Raw genomic sequence first — 20083 nt, 5'->3', positions numbered from 1 at the left:
GTGTTTGTACATTTGAAAGCTGTGTGTGTGCAGGGCTGCAGCTTGCCATCACGGGGACGTGGCCGTCTCTTTGGGAGAACCTCCTGTGTCTGTGTCTGTAGGTTTTCCCTCCTGGCCCTGTCTTTCTCCCCAGAGAGGGCTTTCCCATTTGCAAGCCTGGCTCTCAGGATTTGCGAGCTGAGTGGGGAAGGGGCCTGGGGGCTCCAGGCTTTCACTGTATCCTCCTCTTCTTCAGCTCATGCCTTGCTGCCCATCCTCCCTCAGGCCTGGTGGTCCCTAAATAGGGTTCGTTGGAGCTGTTATTTTCCCTTGAAACTAAACCCCCCTTCTTCTGCGGAGAGGAGCAGGGAAGGGAAGGGCCTAGTTCCCTGAATGGCTGTGATGGGGGAGGGGCCCAGACCCACCTGCTTCTACAGGTTCTAGGTCAGACCACACACCTGGGTCTGCAACCCTGAGCCACCCTGGCCTCTGGCCATAGCTGGGTTTGCTTCCTGTGACTCCCTCCCCCCCCACTTCCCCCAGCCCTTCCCTTCCCCTTCACCAGCCCTCTCCCGAAGCTTTGGTTTCAGTTTTTTCTGCTCAGCCAAGCCAATCCATTCATCCATCCCTCCAACTCCCAAACCTTTGTCCTTGGAGGGTCAGGCCTTTTTGATTGCTTTACTGTTGGTTTCATGGGACGTCAGCAACAAGCAGATTAACGTGGGCGTTTAGATGCCATTCCTGTGAAAATGCCCTTTTGGCCCCACTGTCTTACCCTATGACACCCCCACTGGGGAGCCCGCACCCCAGCATTACTTACACACCTGCCTGGAAGGTCTCAGAGAGCAGAAAGGGCTCTCAGACGGTCAAGTCCAGCACATCACCTCCTCATGGAACACATGGGGTGACACAGCTCACACCTCTGGAGGCTGCCACCCAACAGGCTGGTCTGTGTCTTAATGATCATCAGTCCCATTCACGGTAATTAGCTTCACCTTCCAGAACACTCCTTGCGGGTTGGTTGGGAGACCTTCCGTGAGTCATTGACCCCTCTGACCCTCATCCTCTGTCCCGCGTAGGTGATAATACATCGTGGATTCAGGGAATGTGTGCGATGACCTGCTTGAGCCCAGCCCTGTGCTGGGCCCAGAGGAGGAATCGGGCAGGTCCCGGCAGGGTGCCCAGGCTGGTGAGGGAAGCGAGAGCACCGGCTGGGCAGGGCTGGAAGCCCCGGATGCTGGGGAACGCCCGTCCCCCTGATCAGGTTGGGCGAAGGGGGGTGTTCATAGCAGGCATCTTGGAGGAAGCCGCACTTGGGCTGACTGTGTAGGGTGAGTGGAATTGGAGTGGCCTCAGAAAGAAGGGCAGGAAGGGGGTCCCAGGTGGATAGAACAGCAGGAGCACAAGGCAGGAGGCCCGCATGGACAGGGCAGGGCAGGGAGGGGGTGTTGTGCAAGGCGAGGTCAGAGCACCAACAGAGCCTGGCCCCGAGGGGGCGCCATAGCCTCAAGCGCCGAACGTGACCAGCTTGGCCCCCACCTGAGGCCCCAGGGCCTTTTCTGAACACCTTTGCGTCAGCGTTCTTCCAGGCCGTGGCTTCCGGGGAGGTTCCTACGCAATCTTTCTGGCGGCCTTTGGCCTTGTTTTGGGGAGGAAGGATGCAGAGACTTTCTGGTTGTCCCTTTCAGCCTAAAGTCATTGTGCTCTGTGGTAGCGGTTGGAACAAGCATTTAAGGATGATTAGGACTGAATGTTCCTGTTTTAAAAACATTTCCCAGGAAAAACAAATGTTTGCAAGTTAAACATTTTGGCTATTAGGATGGAACAGAAGAAAAACTGCATTTGCCTTTTAAATATGGGCACTGGAGCTGAGTTGGGAATCCAGACCCCTCCCATGCCGGACCGCAGGCCAGGCAGGGTGGGTGGCAGGGCCCGCCTGCAGGTCGGGGCAGGGTCTGCCAGCCCAGGACGGGCCCTTCCCACCCCGGGCGTCTCCACACCCAGCTCTGGGCAGGCTGACTTGCCAGTGGGACCCCAGGCAGGTGACATGACCTCCTGAGGCCTCTTTTCTCATCTTTATCTTCCAGGCTAACATTTCTGGACTGCGTCGTAGAACACGTATTTGGTCCTCCTAACAGCCCTGGAAGGTACCAATATGGCTGGCAGCCAGATGGTATCAACATGCCTGTAATTTTCCATATTCTGATGCTCTGACAGCTTGGGGCCATGCTAGCCTGGAGGGACTGCCCCTCCCAGGGGTAACCAGTTCTAGAGAGAATTAAAGGACCCACCTTTGAGCATACCTTACCTATACAAACCAACCAACCCAGAGCCCCTGCTTCCACCCCACCCCCTCCTTTATAGGCTCTCACACCGTCAGCCCCTACCATGGACCCCCAGTCACCCCAGGGCCAGGCACCCGACAAGTGGGGGCAGCCCCTGGGCACCTGAGCCTGCCAGAATGGTCTAGCCTAGCCAGTCCTAAACTTGCTTACCCTGCCTCCCTGTCTTGTCCCTTGGAAACCACAACAAAGGCTCCGGTCCAGGTTTCTTCTTTACTCCCTCTGCCTCCTGACCGGCCCTGGCTTCCCCGTGTGGCCAGTATGGCCCTGAATCCGCCTGTGTCTAGGAATCTGTGAGCATAAACTTCCTTATTCCCGACTGCGTGTCTTACCGATACCCGGGTGTCTTACTCACACCTGATTAAAACAAGTCCCAGGGGAGGTACAGCACAGGAGCTTTACAATCTTCCTGGTGTGCTTCTTACAAGAACCCGAAGTTCTTCTTACAGATGAAGAAGACCCTGAGGCTCAGAGAAGTGAGAGTTTTCACCCTCGGCCAGTCAGCTAGGAGGTGGAAATCGGATTCAGGCTTTTTGGGCTCCATGGCGAACCCCTCCCCGACACTGCCTCTTACCTGGGGAGGTGGGGGAGTCTAGAAGCATTGCATATAAAATGTAAATTGCCTATTACACCTCCTAGCACCAGGAAATGCTCACAGCAGGGCAGCAGAAAACAAATTTTGCAAGCACAGTCCCTGTGCGAGTTCCTGTCACTGGGCTCTGGCCACTGGCCCAGGCACGCACCTTCAGACCTCTCCTGCCTGTTCCGGCTTCACGCAGAATTCCCCGTCTCCTCGCGCTGCTGGCCCACGTCCTCTGTGTGTGCTTGGCGGTGTGATTCCATCACCGGCATTAATGCGCCCGAGCTGTGTCGAGCCCCACCGGGGGCTCGAAGGGGAGTCGTGGAGCCTGCTCCAGCCCAGTGTTGTTCTAGACCGTGCCATACCAAGAAGCCTGCTAATGTGAGTCTCCCAGACACTGGCAAGTGTTTAAACACAGAACTGTCAAAGATGCACTAAAAACGCAATCAGAGATCGTTATGCCGTCTCTTTATTCCATCCCCCTCTGCTGTGTTCTGTGAGATGGGAATGGGCGGGAAAAGCCGTAAGTGGGCATTTTCCTGATTGTCGATGCATTTGGAGAACACTAAAACTCTGCCGGGCTCAGCGCGCCGCTCCGAGAACGGCATAGATTACAGAGAAGCGTGTGCAAGTCTTGTTGAGTTTAACAGATGACGCAGTTCGGAGGCAGCGCTCTGTTCAACGGGACGGGTAAGTGTTAGCGAAAAAGAATCGTAACCTCTTGGAAGGAGATTAATCTTGGAGGCGAAAGTAGCAGAGGTTTGCCTCCGTGTCCGTTTGTGAGCCCAGAACGCGGTGGGGCAGCCATATGTGGATGCGTATCTCTTAGGATATATACGGCATATGGAAAGTTAACAGTATGGTCATCCTCTACTGCTCAGCTGATTTGTACCTAATGGTCTTTTTTACCACCCACAAATCCATGCCTAGCAAATGCCAGGAACTCAGCTAAGCTGGCTGAGAAGAAAGGAAGCATTTGGGGAAGATGGTCTGAACATTGTCCCGCAGAACACAAAGGTAGGACAGCGCCCCGCCGTTCTGGAGCAGGGCTGGTTTCCATGAGGACCTGGGGCTGCTCAGAGATCAGGTTGGGAGATCAGCCACTTGGCCCGGGACATAACCAGCCTGTCAAGTCCATGCTCCGCTCCTCCCACCTGTCCTCATATCTTGCCTGTCCGCAGCTCATCAGGCACGTCCCGGTGAGAGGCTGGTGTGGCCGCTGTCCGGCACTCCCGAGGCGGGAAGCGGGGTTCAAGTCCCGGCTCCCCACTGTCTTGCTGTGTGACCTCAGGCAGTTCCCGTCCCGTCTCTGAGCTTCAGTTTCCTCCTTTGTCCGCTCTGTGGTGTGGACTGGAACCTCTGTGTGTCACTTCTGGCACCGAACTCATGACTGAGTCTCATTCGTCCAAGTGTCCCTGACGCTGTCTCCCTAGGGTCAGGAACAGGGCTTATGCTCCATCCGAGCTTGTGGACAGCTGACCAGGGTAGGGGGTAGTATGACAATGGGGCCCAGCTGCAGGGAAGAAAGCGAGTTTCTGGCCTGATGGGCTTTTGGGATGGGCTGATTGGATTCTTTGCTTCTGAGGGGCCGATGAGGGGAGGTGGCTAAGAAAAAACATTTGGACCCATCTGTCCCCTCTCTTAGCTTCACCTGCCTGGAGAACCCTCCCTCTCCTGGGGTTTGGGGACTCCTGGAACTTTGTCAGGCAGGTGCTTCCCGTCAGGCGCTGGGTGGCTCTCCTGCAAGCCTGCCGTCTTCCCTGCTGCCGGGAAGGACAAAGGGAACAGCATGAATTTCCTCTGTGTGCTGAAGAGTTTGTGTTCATCTCATCTTTTTACCCACAAAGCCCCTGCCAGTTAATCAGTTACTGAGGTCCCCAAACACTCTCCACCTTCACGGCATAGATAGAGGATGGGGTGGGGGTGACAGAAGCTGTGCTGAGTGGTCATTGGCCATTTTATCCACAGTTTGGTAAGAGCTGTAGGATCATGGGAGCACCTGGAGGCTAAGGCAGCCTTAGGCTGTAACAACAGAGGTAGCAGTCCTAGACTAGAGGAGGGGACTTCTCTACCCCACTCCAGGATGGTCAGGCCATTCCAGGGCTTTAGTTCCGGCTCCCCAACTCCCACTTGGGAGAGAGCAGGTCCAACTGGAGAAGATTCAAAGGTGGACATTCAGAATTATGGGGGAGGGACAAGGGTCTGAAAACATGCCCTGCTGGGACATTGGGAGAAAAAGTTTGGAGGAAAGGTGAGGGGACCTAGGAGTCAGAAGTCTGTTGGTGTAAAGAAGACAGCCAGAGTTATCTCAGGATGGATGGATTGATTGGTAAGTGTGTCTGTCCATTCCTCCATAATCCATCGATCTGTCCATCCATCCTGCACCCCTCCACCCATCCGCACATGCTGGGCGGCAGCGGGCGTGGTGGTTTGGGGTGCCGTTCTGGATGAGTTTGATGAGCCCCAGCCCCAAGGTCTGTCAAGTGTCCAGTGCTGTGTGTGGTTTGTGTAAACTTAGGCAACCTCTCTGAGCCTTGCTTTTCCCAGATGGAAAATGGGGATAGTTATACTTCAGTGTCTGTGACGGTTATACACAGCTGGCGAGCTGCCAGGCCCAAGTGACAGATGTGTCTGTGGCTGGACCTCCAGCTCAGAGGGGTGCGGTGCTGGACCATTGATGTGTTTACCAGTGGACATGCCCCCTGCCTCCCTCCCACCTTGCAGGGAGAGCCCAGACAGTATTTGAGGGTATCAGGCAGCATGACGCAGCTCCCGTCCCCACCTGCCTCTGTGTACAGGGGCGTTGAGCCCCCATCCACTCTTCCCTGGGAGGGAAGAAGCCTCGGTTCCCTCTTCTGTGGAGGTGGGGGGAATAGGGGAGAGCTGACAGCTTCGTGCTCACTCGCCAGTCCCGGGTAGTCGGGAGCTGCAGGAATTCATGAAACTGTACAGTTGGAGTCATTTGTTCATTAGCTTAAGTAATACCCCCAGCCGAGACAGGACACAAATACATCAGTGCGGCTCCCCCCACCGGGGCGGTGCTCAGAGTGGGACGGATGGGTGACGTGAAGTCGAAACAGAGTCAGAGCTGGAAAGCGGTGGGTAGAGGCCACCTCTCATCCCCCGATTGCAGTGGGGGAAGGGGCTCAGCGAGGGCTCCCAGCTCACTCCAGGGCCTGGTGGCCTTGAAAGAGTCAAAGTTGCTGACCCAGAGATGTGGGATCAGCTGGACCAACATCCAGGGCCCCTCCTCTGCTCCCCTGCTGTGGGACCTGAAAGGCTCCTGAAATGACAGCGTCATTTTCCCCTGCTACAGAGTGTATCTTGGAAAGTTCCATGGGGATTGGAGGGGCCAGCCTTTACCCAGCGTGGCTGGCCTGATGATGGGGTCCAGGAGATGGCGGTCTTCTCTGGGGTGTCCTCCACGACCGTTCCCCAGATGCTCAGGCCCCCGCAAACCTCCTACCTCCCCGTGGGCAGCTGGAGCAGGGCCACCCAGGGGTTCTCCGCCCCATGTTACCCTGTGATGCTGTTGGCGGCTTCATTTGCCAGATTTCTGCTGGGACCTGCCAGGGATGGGAGGAGCGAAGCAAACATGTCTAGTCCTATGACCCTGGTGCTCTCCGGCTCGAATTGGGGAACAAGTAGATACTCTGCGCCCCTGGCCAGGCCCAGCGGGGGCGGGGGGGACTGTGAGGAAAGTAGGAGGATGGGCACAGTGGAGAGGCAGAGTGCCAGGAGAACCCATCCTCCCTGCCTGACTAGCAGCACCGAAGGGCAGGGGCCTGCTGGGAGTGGGCAGGTCCTCAAGATGAGTGACGTGGGCTCGGTGTGTGCAGTAGGGACAGGTGGGGAGTGGGGCAGGCGGACATCGGCTTCCTGTCTAAGGGAGGCACAGATAACTCAGCACTTGACTGGGCCAGGAGCATGAAATTTTAAAACTGATTGATTTTTAGAAAACAAAGAGTGACATTTTATTGGGGATTTTTCACATTTTTTATGTTGGCAACTAGATTCAAATAAAAAAGTCATGCCAAATGAAATGTGCCTGTGGGCAGGTCTGGCCTGCAAACTATGGCCCCGGGGAAGCTAACACTGTGGATACCAAGCTCTGCGTCTCTGTTCAGTATCTTCCGAAACCCCAAAGCGGTTTGGCGGGGGAGGTGCTCTTCTTCCCGCTTTATAGGTGGGGAAACTGAGGCACACAGCTGGTGAGTGTCACAGCTGGTCTGGGACCCTGGCCATCATTGTCTTGGGACTCCCAGAGTTGATAAACACTAAGGAGGAGAAAACCGTCCTTTCTCAAACTTGTGAAGGATTCTGGGGAGGCTGGAGAGACAGCAATGAGCAAGATTATGGTTTTCTGCCAGTTTTCCAGAAATCTTCTGTCTTGCTCCTTTCCCTGCCCCGTGGCTGGGCTGGGACTCAGGTGGCCCTCGGGCAGCCGTTTGCCATGGCCACAGAGCTTAAGACCAGGCAGGATGTGTATGTAGGTCCTGGTTTCAGGGGTGGGGTGGGGGTGTGAAGAAAGAAGATTCTAGCTATGTTCTGAACTCTTCTGTTCCCTTGCAATTAGAATATAATAGTTGTAGTTACAGTGCTTGAAACACTGTTGCATTATTGTTTATTATTCTCATGATTTATGGTTTGCCACAAGGCTCGCCCTGCCCCTTCCTGGAGCTCACACAGGGCTGGGAAAAGCACACTTCTTCCTAGAACGCCTATTGGGAGTGGAGTCTGACCACTCCCACCCGATCCGATATCGTGGGCGTCAGTTCTCAGTAAGGCAAATTTGGGGCATTCCTAGAGTGGGGTTCCAGATGACAGAGGATGCCCAGTTTCACATCACAGGCCAGGGTGGGAAGGCCATTCCTGGACTGTGTCCCCTTGGGGAGGCAGTCACGGGGCAGGGGCTCTGCGGAGCCTGGGGGGCTGGAGAGGTCCTTAGCCCCCATGAAGGGGCATTCCCCAGGCACACCCGCCTTGATCAGGGGGAAACTGAGGCTCAGAGAGGCTGAGTGACTTGCTCATTTGAGAGGTGACGGAGCCGGGGTTGAAATTGAAGCCAGCAGGCTCCCCAACTGAGCACGGCAGCCCTGTGTGCTCTTGTGGGGGTCCTAGCCACCCCCGGTCAGAGAAGATGCGCTGTGAGGGGTGGCCCTCCATCAGCCAGGCGGCCCCTTGCTTCTCCTTCTTCGTGTACCAGGAGCCGGGAGGTTGAGGACCCTTGGGGAGGGTTCACCGACATGTCACTCCCCCCCCAGAAGTCTCTGCAGAGCAGAGGTGTGGCCGTGGCTTTCTGTGCATCAGGACAGGGCTCTGCATCCTGGCCTTATGGGGGGCACTTCCCTGGGCTCTCCCCGAGCTGGTGGAACGTGTCGGGTCACACAGAACTGGCTCAGATAGCCCTGCCACCTCCCAGCCACGTAGCCTCCGGCACATCGCACCCTCGCTTCCCGGGCCTCAGTTTCTCCATCGGCACTGTGCAGATGCGAGTGTCTGCTCAGTGCCTGGCCCAAGGGACCCCAGGAAGCCTCTGGGGTCATGGAAACTGGCCGTTCATGCTGAAGAGCCTGGGACTCGAGAAGCGGCTTTCTTGCTGAAACAGGTGTGTGGTAAAGCTTCATGTACTGGCTCCTTCAGAAACCAGAGCTCAGGGCTTCTAGAAGTTCCATCGATGGCCACGACGACTCCTCTGTGAAATGGCCGTGGAACGTCACCATTTCCTGCCTGACCCTCCTGTCTGAGGCCCGTGCTGGGCTGGGGTGTGCACACGCCCCACGGTGCTTGCCCGAGCCACGGGGGCCCACCCCGCCCGGAGGGGCCAGGAGAAGGGCTTGGGCCTGCGGGGTGGCTTCAGCATTACATTTTTCACCCACATCGGGGCCACAGGTACTGTCATGACTCTCCAGGTCCGGGGAGCCCGGCAACTGAGGCTGGGGGGCGATGGGGAGGCAGAGACCCGAGCCTGGGGTCAGGCTGGCTCCTGGGGGGCGGTGGGGGCCGGGGGGGGCGTTGTGGTTTACCGAGTCCGAGGGGCTGGGGTAGTGGCGGGGGATGCTGTGCCAGAGCCTGGCCCACAGTCAGGTCAGCCGGGAGGCAGCCCCCACCCCTGCTCAGGGCATCTGCAAGGTGAAGGCCCCAGAGGAAGAAAGGGAAGGAGGTATGGTGTGGAAGAACTGCCTGGGGCTCTACACGGAGCCAAGCTGGAAGGACCTGGTTCATGGCCTGCATAGACAGCTTTGTTTTGCTTGCACTTGGGCTTGGACCGTCGGGGTGGGCCCTTCCCCAAGTGTGGGGTCTCCAGAGGTTTCACACGGGCTCTGGAAGGAGCTTGTGCTTCCTGCAAACGGAGCGCGGAGGCTCCCGAGTCAGGCCCCCACGTGGCGAGGGGCCTGGGACAGTGAGGCTGGGGGACCAGGCCTGGAGGGCTGGGGGGGGTCCCCTTTCAGGGGAAAAGTGGCCCAGACAGAGGAACAGGAGGCGGGCAAGTCCCGAGGATGAGACCAGGGTCCCGCTGTGGCTCAGAGGCTGGGAGGCAGGGCCCAGGCCCCTCCTACTAGCCTGGGTCTGGTGGCCTGTCACCGAGCCGCCACCTGAGCAGACAGGATGTAGGGAGGAGGGTGCGGCCAGCTGCCGCCGCCTCTGATCCGAGGGCAGCGATGGGGGAGTGTGTAGCTGGGGCTGCTCGGCCGGGGACTCCCGCGGCTCTCGCCCGCCGCCCTCCCCCGGCTGGGGGGTGGCTCTCAGCTGGCCAACAGCGATGTGCTGCGTGTCTCTGTCCACCTCTGCAGGTAGCCTGCCCTACGAGTACAAGATTGTGATTGCCGGCAACCACGAGCTGACCTTCGACCAGGAGTTCATGGCTGACCTCATCAAGCAAGACTTTTACTACTTCCCGTCTGTGTCGAAGCTGAAGCCGGAGAACTATGAGAACGTGCAGTCCCTGCTGACCAACTGTATCTACCTGCAGGACTCGGAGGTCACCGTGCGCGGCTTCCGGGTCTACGGCTCTCCGTGGTGAGTGTGCGGGCGCCTCTCCGACCTCGGGTGGGGGCTGGGGGAGCTGGGGCTGAGGGCGCAGAGGGAAGGGGACTGGGAGAAGCACCGGGGAGCTCCAGATCACTCCTAGGAACTGGATCTCAGCTCTCCCTGCACCCCTGTGTGGCCGCCGGCAGGTCACGGCTGCTCTCCGAGCCTTGGTTTCCCCGTATCTAACCAGCAAGTAGTTCTATCAGCTGTGTCCTCCATGCTGTTCATCTCACACACAGAGACAGCTACTGTTGTTAGCCCCAGTTTCCAGGTGAGCAAACTGAGGCACAGAGAGCGTGAGGATCTTGCCAAACGTCACAGAGTTAGGAAGGGGCAAAGCTGGGGTTAAACCCAGGCATTCTGGTTCCAGAACCCCTGCTTTCAACCATTATTCTGTACACTAGGAATCTCCCCAATGCCCATGTCCCCTGACAACATCAGAGATGCATACACCGGTGAGGAGTGGTGAGTGATCAGGCAGTTGGAATTTTCATGGAAGGCCGATGACCGGGCGTACTTGTCGGGGATGATGTTTGTTTCAGTCCTGAGTATGCATCAAGCTCTTACTCTCTGTTGGGCACACAGAATAATCAGGCCTCTTCCCTGGCTCAGTGGGGATCAAGGTGGGAAAGAGTCATGACTCTTCTGTGTGATGGTCAATGTGTCCATCAGAGCCCTGGTGTAATGATGGTGATGGGATGATGGTTGTGGTGGCTGTTATACTGGTGATGATGGTGGTAGTGATGATGGTGTTGATGGTGATGGTGGTGATGGTGATGGTGGTGATGATGGTGGTGATGGTGATGATGGCGATGATGATGATGGTGGTGATGATGGTGATGATGGTGGTGATGGTGATGATGGTGATGGTGATGATGATGGTGGTGGTGATGGTGTTGATGGTGATGGTGATGATGGTGTTGATGGTGATGGTGTTGATGGTGATGGTGGTGATGATGGTGATGATGGTGGTGATGGTGGTGATGGTGATGGTGGTGATGATGGTAGTGATGGTGGTGATGGCAATGATGATGGTGGTGATGATGGTGGTGATGGTGGTGATGGTGATGGTGTTGATGGTGATGGTGTTGATGGTGGTGGTGGTGATGGTGATGGTGGTGATGATGGTGGTGATGGTGGTGATGGTGATGATGATGGTGGTGATGATGGTGATGATGGTGGTGATGGTGGTGATGGTGATGGTGGTGATGATGGTGATGGTGGTGATGATGGTGATGATAGTGATGATGGTGGGCAGCAAATCATTCCTGAGCACATTCAGTAAGCTGGTCCCTGTGCTAAAGTCTCCATAAGTATAGTTTCTAATTCTTGCTTAGCCCTGAGCAGACTGATTTATTGTCCCCATTCTGTAGCTGGACAGACCAAGTGGCCCTTAGAGGGCTTAGAGCTAGCCATAGCCACAGGGTGCCAAGGGCTGGCAGGGTGAGGAGGGTACCATACACAGTGGGGAGAGACCACATGTCCTTGAAAGTGTGGTGTGATCCTGGAAGCCTCCTTGGAGGAGGCGAGGTGACCTGAGCTGTGAGGGAGGAGAAGGGCATTCACAGCTGCGGGTGTGTGTGTGTGTGTGTGTGTGTGTGTGTGTGTGTGCGGGTAACGGCCTAAGGCCGCAGCATCAGAGCAGTATGCCCAGGGAGGCTGAGGGATGATTTGGGAGCACACGGGGACTGTCTGGGTGCAGGGACTTTGGGAAGAGCTGTTACCAACACAGTGTGTCTGGGAAATCCCTGGGCTGCCTGGTGGATGCCGTGTGGTGACACCTGGTGGCCAGAGGCTGCTGGCGGGTTTAGAACCTGGTTCCATCTTGCCAAGGCCTCCTCTTGGGGCAGAGGGAAGATGTGGGCTGACCCACTGTCCCTGAGCCCCAGGAGTTGCCTGCTGCCGTCTCCCTGGTCCTCATCGTGTCTGGGGTCTCGATGAACTCCCTGCAGCTTGTAAGGTCTCAGACAAGGACCCCTGGGGCACTCGAGGACATGATGAGCTCAGTGCCAAGGACAGCAGTGGAGAGGAGGTGGTTGAATCTGCCTGGTGGGCCGCTGGAGCTCAGACTTGGAGAAGGAGTCTGGCTGAACATGCTGGAAGGACTGGAGAGGGAGGAGTAAGAAGGGAAGTCAGGAGGGTCAATGGGAGGCCTCCAGGTACAGACCAGGCAACCTGGACCACATCTCCTTGCCCGGTATTTTGAACACCTCTTTGCCCCTGCACGTCCACAGACATACACAGCCCTTTTAACAAATGTTATATTCTGCAGGAGTTAATAGTGTGGCTTTGGAACCAAACTGCATGGGCTCAAATCTTGGCCATCTTTTATGGGCTGTGTGACCCTGGGCAAGTCACTTAACCTCTCTGTGCCCCAGTTTCCTTCCCTGCAAAATGGGAGTGACAGTACCTGTCCTACAGAGGGAGGTGGTGAAGGTGTCAGGAGGGTTTAGCTGGGCCTCGTGCCTGTACCAACAAGCTCTCCGTGAACAGAGACCCCCTTGCTGTCCTTTGCTGCAGAAACCAGCCTTCCAACACCGCCTTGGCCAGAACCCAGTATGCGGGCTAGAGGACAAGCAGGGGATGGGGACTGGCAGGTGTCACTCCGTGTCCGACTCCTTCCCCCGGAGCAGCCGTGTGCTCCCCTACGGCTGGGGGCTGAGGAACGCCTTTGACACCCTGCTCTCAGGCTCATGGGTGCATGGAGAGCCAGGATGTTGGGCCAGCCCGGTGGTCCCCTCTGCCTGCTAGAGGCCAAGCACTGGTGCTCCTGAGGCCTGAGTGAGGTCCAACTGCTCTGTGCTTGGGCCGCCAGTGGTTCCTGCATTTGATTTTGGGGGTTTCCAGCCTGGACAGTTCTAGACCCTTTAGTTCCAGGCTTTCCTGGGGTCTTACTGCTTTCTCCTTAACCTGTCATCCTGGTTGGGTGCACACCCACTCCCCTGATGCCATGTGGAGCCTAGTACTGAGTGTGGGAGGGGGAGAGGCTCAGGACAGAGAAGGGGCCCCAGGAGGCCTTGGTGAAATCCAGGAGGGCTCCCTGTGGGAGGGGGGTTTGAACTGCAATTTCTGCAAGTGGAAGGAGGCAGGAGAGGAGCCATATTTCTGAGCCCCATTCCGTGCCGGGCTCCCCCAGACTCTCCTGGATGCTGTTTCGCAGCCATCGATGCTGAGGGCTAAGGGGTACCTTGTCTGTGCTCCCCATGCAGGCTGTGGGCTGGCGTTTCAGCAGCTGCCCTGCTTTCCCTTAGGCCCCATCTGGGGCTGGGAGCAGGTGGGGGGAGGCACAGCAACGGCCGTGGTCCGGCGGTTGGTTAGTAAGGGAAGGGCTGTTCAAATTGGGACCCTACAAATATTGAGCTGTGTGATTTGGGGCAAGCACCTTAGCCTCTCTGGTCCCTCTGTGGAGTGGGGAAATGCTACTACCGCATTATAGGCAGTCGTGAAGTCTGTGTGGGCAAATCCAGATGAAGGAAGGCCTGGCCCAGAGCAGGGCCGTGGGGTGGGCTGTAATTACCCTTACCAGGGAGCTCCTGAGGTGGAGGCCAGGATGAGGTTAGCTCTACTCCAGCCCATACCGCAGCAGCCCCCAAGGCAGGGCCAGGACTCCATCCCATTTCACAGAAGGACAAGCAGAGGCACGGGGGATGTGGCTTGCCCAGGTCCACATAATGACTGGTCGTCTGGACTCCTAGTCTGGGCTCTTCGTGCTCCAGCACAGAGGCCATTCAGTGTCCTTGTATGAACACCGACCCCCTGCCAGGCCCAGAACAACGGGCTGTGTGTGTCTTCCTTGGTTCTCCATCATCCCGATGTGCCTTGGCCTTACAGGCTCCACGAGGATATGGAGGCCAGGGGTCCAGTCGGTGACCTCATGGTCAGCTGTTAATTGCTTCATTCATTTGTCAAGGCTTTACTGAATGCCACGTGCTGATCTAGGCCCCGGGGACATGCTGTGAACCAGACAGGTGCAGCTCCGGCCTTCACGGGGTTTATGTCCTCGTGGGAGACACATCAACCACCAATTCCTTGATCCTATAAGGGCCAGGAGGAGAGGGGCTGGCAGCTGGGGTCAGGGAAGGCTTCCCCTGGGAGAGGGGCTGGGGCTGAAGGGACACAAGCAGCTCTGCAGGGTGTGGGGCTGGGGAAGGGTGTGATAGGCCTAGGGAATAGCTCAGGCAAAGGCCAGGAGGCGGTGGGGCCGTGGGGATTTTGGGGGCTGATGCTCAGCTCTCAGGGAGTCACAGCACCCTCTGCCTATCACCCTGTGTCATCAACCCGTGGGGACCCGGCACAGCACAGTGGAGGTCCAGAAGGGACACAGTGATCATACGAGCAGGCTGTCAGTCAAGTGCTCGTTCCCTGGGCCCAGACACGCCAGGGGTGACCCCAGGCTCTGCCTCTCACTCCACATCTGACCTGGTGAGTCACGGGTCTCTGAGCCTTGGTGTCCAACAAACACAAGGGGACACTGTCCCGCCAGGCCCCTCTGTGCTCTTCCCGGGTGACGCTGCCCCTGGGAAGGTGCTCATGGCCCCAGAACCTCCAGGTCCTGCTGCTGATTCTGCCTGGTGCGGGGGTTGTGCCCCCCCCAACTGTCCGTCAAGGCTCAGTCCCTCGGCACCGACCGCCTGGACAGATGGTGGCTCATTAGGAGGGTAGCCCGGCCAAGCTGGTGGTGATTATTACTAAGTTCAGATGTTCGGGTTTCCCTTTCTTTTCCCTGCTCTCCACATATTGACTAACGTGGGGAAATACAGGAGATGTTCTCTCCAGCTTTAGAAGTGTAATTATACCAGTGCGGGGATCGGGGATTGACTAAAGCACTGGCCAGGAGTGTCCGCCCAAGTAGCAACGGTGTCTGAAGCATGTGGGCAGGGCTGACGCAGGTTGAGGGGCAGACCTGTTCAGTGTGACCCCAGCAAGCAGAGCAGGGGCACAGAAGACAGTGACAAAAGGCAGGCTCTCATCAGTGCGGGAAGACTGTCCCACAGGCAGGAGCCCAGAAGATAGGTGATGTGACCTTACTGAGTGGTGAGCTGCCCGTCACAAGGGTATGCAAGCACAGACCCACTGTGTTGGGGCCTGGTATCCTCCCAGCCCCTCCCTGCTTAGAGGGCCCCAGTTCCTCCACCTGTGTTGATGGTCCCCCTGTAGAGGGACGCACCTGCATGCTCTCAGGGGCGCGGTGGGGGGGGGGGACGGGGAGAGTCCGCTCGGTGCTACACCTGGTGTGGAACGGGGGCACTGTGACCAGGCCGGCCTTGATGTGGAGGACTGTCCGGGACAAGCGAGGAAGGGGAAACAAAACGAACTCGGGGTCACCACCGTTGGCTTTTCTTCTAAGTGGTGCCACGGGGAGATGCTCCCCTTGGGAGAGAGAATCCTCCCAAATTTTCCTTGGGCCATGCATTCCGAAGGCCACAAGGCCACCGTGTGCCCGGCCCCCTGCAGGGCCCTGGAGACCCAGACGTGGATCCGGCCTGGCTCTGCCGTCGGGGGGCTCAGGATGAGGGTGGTGGTGGTTGGGGGGGTCTGACACCCCGTGCTGACCCAGCCTTGGCCCAGGCCAGTCCCCGGCCCCATGCTTGCCTGCATGTCCCCGTCAGTCCTCGCTGTGGCCCCGTGACAGGGCCGATACCAACCCCACCCCGCAGCAGTCGATGAGGCAGGATAATCTGTAATACGCGTCTGTCCCGTGCAGTCTTTGGGCCTGACTTACCCTAAGAAATTCTTTGTTGTTTATCTGAAGTTCAACGCGAATAGGATCTGCTTTTTATACTCACGATTGTATTGTCAAGAGTCTTCCTGCGCATGTCATCGTATGCAGGCGTAACTGGTCCTTTTCTCACCGCTACGTAGCGTTTCGTCGTGTGAACACACCGTGACTTACCCATTTTCCGTAAACCCAGCCACCCCGGCTTCGGAGCTGTTATAAGTACCACTGCTGCGGACATTTTCGGACACGTCTCTTGGGGGGTAAAGAGATCCGAGCCCCCGAACAGATGCACATGACACACTCACACACACCCACCTAGGATCGGAGTGGGCAGGTCACGGACCGTGTGGTTCTTTAGGGGACCCGCTAAACTGTTTGTCAAAGCGGTCATGCCGATTTCTTTCCCCAGCGAGTCCCTCTCCTTGCGTCCTTGCCAGCACTTGGTGTTGTGGGGCTTTTAAATTACGTCCGTTCTGCCGTGCTGGCCTCCGAGCGTGGTTTCATTTGCACTCCCCTGATGGCCAGGGAGGCTGAGCATCTTTCGTCGGCCACTTCGATGTCTTATTTTATGAACTGCTCGGGTCTTTTGCCCATTAAAAAAAATAATAGTTGGGTATCTGTCTTTTTCTTAATGGTTCGTAGAGATCCTGGATGGGAGCCTTTTGTCTGTTGTGATGTGAAAGCGGCTTTCCCTCCTTTGTGACTCTCAGTGGTGCCTTCAGGTGGCCACAAGTTCTTAATTTGGGGGTAGTCAAACGTATTCGTGTTTTCCTTTGTTGTAAGTGCTTTTTGGGTTCTATTTAAGAAATCTCCCCTCCCCTGGAGTCGGGCAGATATTTCCATGTTGTCTTCGGAAGCTTTGCTGTTTAGCCTTTTATGCTTGGGTGTTGGATCCGCTGGCAGTGAGTTGTTGACGGTGGCAGGAGGGATCCTATGCCTCCCCGTGGACGCCCGCATGGCCCAGCACCGAGTGGAGATGGTCTGTCCCTCCCGGCATGCCCTGTGCTAGCCACTTCCGCCTAGCGCCTGGGCTCCGTGCTTGGGCCTCTCCTCCTCCTTCACCACTTAGCCCCGGGACCACACTGTCTTCATGACTCTGGCAATAGTTTTCTGTCGTGCCTCTTTTCCTTCTAGAATGTTGGAGGCTCCACGAGAACAGGGACCTGACTCTCTGTTTTTATGGTCTTTGCTCCAGACGGTAGGACCGTGCCTGGCTCGTGAGAATCAGTGTTTGTTGAATGGATGGATGGATGGATGGATGAACAAACAGGTGACAGATGCCAGGCTGTGGGAGCTCAGTTAACATTCAGGTCTGGCCTGGCGTGGCATTCCTGTGTCTTTCTGGGGCCTTCCTCCAAGCCTTCCTGCAAGCTACTTGCCTGCAGGGTCCTTCCTCCTCTTTCTCCTCCTCGGTGCTTGTCCCTCCAGAGCAGAGCCTGACCGTGCCACCTCCCTGCTTACCCTGCTGCCCCCACCCCCCCGGCTGAAAGCCTGCCCCGTCTCTGGACCCCGTTTCCTCCCCAACGCCCGCAGAGGCTCTGCCACTCAGGGCCTCTGGTCCCAAGTCTCATCGGGGGCTGTGTGTTTGTGACGCCGCCCCCGGGGCACTGTGACTTTCCAGTTACAGGAAAGCCACGTCTGGTCCCCTCCGGAGCAGACTGGGCACTGCGCCTTGGGCAGAGCGGCTTAGAGGAAGGGGTGGGAACCAACCACGGAGGAAGAGGAAGAGCTCAGCTGTCACAGAATCTTAAGTGTTGGAAAAAAATTCTGTATACATACCGTGTTCATTTATGCGATTTGGATACATTTTTTGTTCTCATTTAACTGAAAACGGCCTTGATTTAAAAAAAAGACAAAACAGGAGTGCGGGAGGGAGTGAAACTGGCATGCAGCTCGGCCATCTGGTCTAATTACTTCTGGTATTTTGAAGGAAGGGATATAAACCTGCTGAGACGTTAAACTTTGAGAAGAGGCTGCCGGCCGTGGCCGGGCGTCTGGGCGTGGATCCTGGAGCTCAGTTTGGAGGCCTGGCGCTGCCTGCAGTCAGGGGTGCGGGGGTGCCCTGGCCCTCTTGAGGGAGCCCGGGGCCACGGGGACCAGCTCTGTTTAAGCGCCAGGACCATGCAAGGCCACGCTCGGCACTCATGCTGGCGGGCGGGTCCGAGCCGGGTGATCTTGGGTCAGAATCTTGGCTTTCTGTGAAATGATGGCAGGGATAGGCCCCCCCCCCACCCCGTAGTTGCTCTTAGGATTCCAGGGGGTCTGTGTGTCAATTGCTTGGCACACAGTAGACATTCAGCACACGGTGGTCCCACTCACCGTCTAACACTCTGCAGCTCGCGGCCTGGATTGCCCAGAGCGGGGTGGGGGGTGGGGGGTGTGAGTTCAAGGTGTTCTGCCCAGCCAGGCGCTGCCCACTGAGCCGCCCCGGGGACGGCGTATGGGCCGGGGCTGAGCCTTCCATGTCCTTCCTTCCCTTCCCTGTGTGCACAGGGCAGGCCCGCTGGGTGGGGTGGGGGCAGGCACGGAGCCGCCTGGGAGTTTTAAGGCTGGGACCCCCGGGAGCCAGGCTCTGCTTGCCGATGGGACAGTCGTCATAGTAACTGTTCCCACTGCTGTCCCCGAGGCCCCGTGCTTCCACCGCTTGTAATCATCTAGACTCTCGTTCCCCCTGGACAGCTGAGGAGGCTGAGACCCAAGAAGTGAAGGGACTTGCTTAGGGTCCCCCAGTGCTTGTGGGCCGGGCTGGGCCTGGGTGGCAGGATGGAGGCCCCCAGAACTGGGTACGGAGAGATGCTAAAAAGTTTCTTTTTAACTTCATCAAATGCGTTTTTTGGAGAAAACAGAACAGAGGCTAATAGAGTGAAACCCTGGCTTCTTCCTTGGCCCCTCAGAGGCTCTCGCCAGGACGTGGCCGAGGTCCTGGGACCCTGGCCAGGCCCGCGTCCTGTGGCAGCCCAGCGCCCGCTGTGCCCGGCTGTGGTCAGAGGCTGCTGGGGCCCTGGGGATGCCGGCCCTGCCCTGTTATGGCCCCCTGGCTTCAGGGCCACCCCCTCTTGCCAGGAATCCTGGCTCCGCGCAGCTCCAGCTGCTCACCCAGAATCCTTTGCTCTTTCTCTTAAGAAAAGCTTTTTATTCTTTCGAAAAACATTTATTTTGCAGTCTCCCTCCAGTACTGGTCCAGGGTGTTTGGGGAGCTAGACGTTTGGATTGCACACCCCTGTTCTGCGTAGCTTTGTCTGGGGCCGTCCTGGGCAGCCCGGTCTGGGGGTGCCCCTCAGACAGGACTGTGCACGCCTTGGTCTGTGGGTGCACACAGCCCTGGGTGGTTGGCTTTCATTTCTTGAGCTTGGCGGACTCACCCGGAGGCCAGAAGTCAGGGATATTTTCCCCCATCCGGGGCAGCATCCTGCCTCCCTGTGGTCAGTGGGTGGCCTTTTCTGGTCCATTCCTGCCCTGTTCCCCGGGAGCCCTCTGGGGGCCCAGCTTTACAGAGGGTGGGTCGCAGGCCCAGCCCGCTCCCCTGAGCCCCCCGAGGTTCCCTGCCAGTCCCGCGCCTCTACAGCTGTGTCTCTCACCGTTCCTCTCGCATTTCCGGGCCGTTTTAGTGCGAGGCTGTAGCCTTCCTCTTTCTCCTCCAGGCCAGAGGGGTGGGCTTTCCCTCCTGTAGCTGAGACTCTGAGACCCCTTGGTCTGCAAGGTCCCTGGGAGCTGCTGCAGAATTGTCCCGTTTAACCCGCCGAGCAACGGGGCAAGACAGGACTGTTCCCATCCCGTGTTATGGGCCGGAAGGTGAGGCTCGGGTCTAGGAACTGGCCCGAGATCTCAGGCCTAGCAGAGCGGCGCAGGGGCCCAGCCCCGTGGGTGGTCTTGGTCAGCTTTGGGGCGGCCGGCCGTGGCCTCGGGGGCCACTGCTTCCTGCTGGCCCCTGGCCCCGTCCCTGGGGCAGCCCTTGTGTGGGGCTCCCTGGTTCTCCCTGAGCTCTGCGTCCCGCTTCTGGGAACTCAGACTCAGATTCTCCCCTCCCAGGGCCGTGCAAGGGCGAGATGGGGGGGCACGCAGAGCCCTTGGGTGGGGCACCAGGGACCTTGGTGGTATTGCCACCCCCCCACCCCCCCACCCCCGGCTTGAGCCCAGATCGGGTCAGGAATGGCCTGGGTTCAGTGGAAGCCACAGAGCCAGCCTGTCTCGGGCTGGCCGCACACCCCACCTGAGCCTGCGCCCCCTCAGCCCTTGACAGTGACCGGAGGGCGGGAGCCAGCCCATATAGTCCCAGCTTGCCCCCCAGGGACCCGGCGTGGCCACTGCCAAGGGTCCCGCTGCTGCTCACGCCCTTTCTCCTTCCGCCCCGGATTCTGACAGTTGTCAGCCCACACGCCACACGCAGCCATCAAATTTTGATGTTGGGAAGAAATTCCTGGCCCTATGTTG

At 57.8% G+C, this 20083-nt stretch overlaps 1 protein-coding gene across 1 annotated transcript in view; it reads left to right on the top strand.

Annotated features, from left to right (window-relative positions):
* Positions 1-20083, top strand: part of MPPED1 (metallophosphoesterase domain containing 1) — a 64576-nt gene that overhangs the window by 27836 nt on the left and 16657 nt on the right. The window contains exon 3 of the mRNA XM_087868637.1: positions 9700-9921. Within this exon, the coding sequence (XP_087724763.1) occupies positions 9700-9921 (222 nt within the window). The remainder of the gene's footprint in view (positions 1-9699; positions 9922-20083) is intronic.

Source organism: Ursus americanus, chromosome 17 (genome assembly GCF_024610735.1).
Source record: "Ursus americanus isolate L20-20 chromosome 17, mUrsAme1.1.p, whole genome shotgun sequence".
NCBI lineage: Eukaryota > Metazoa > Chordata > Mammalia > Carnivora > Ursidae > Ursus > Ursus americanus.
This window is presented reverse-complemented; position numbering and strand designations above follow the sequence as displayed.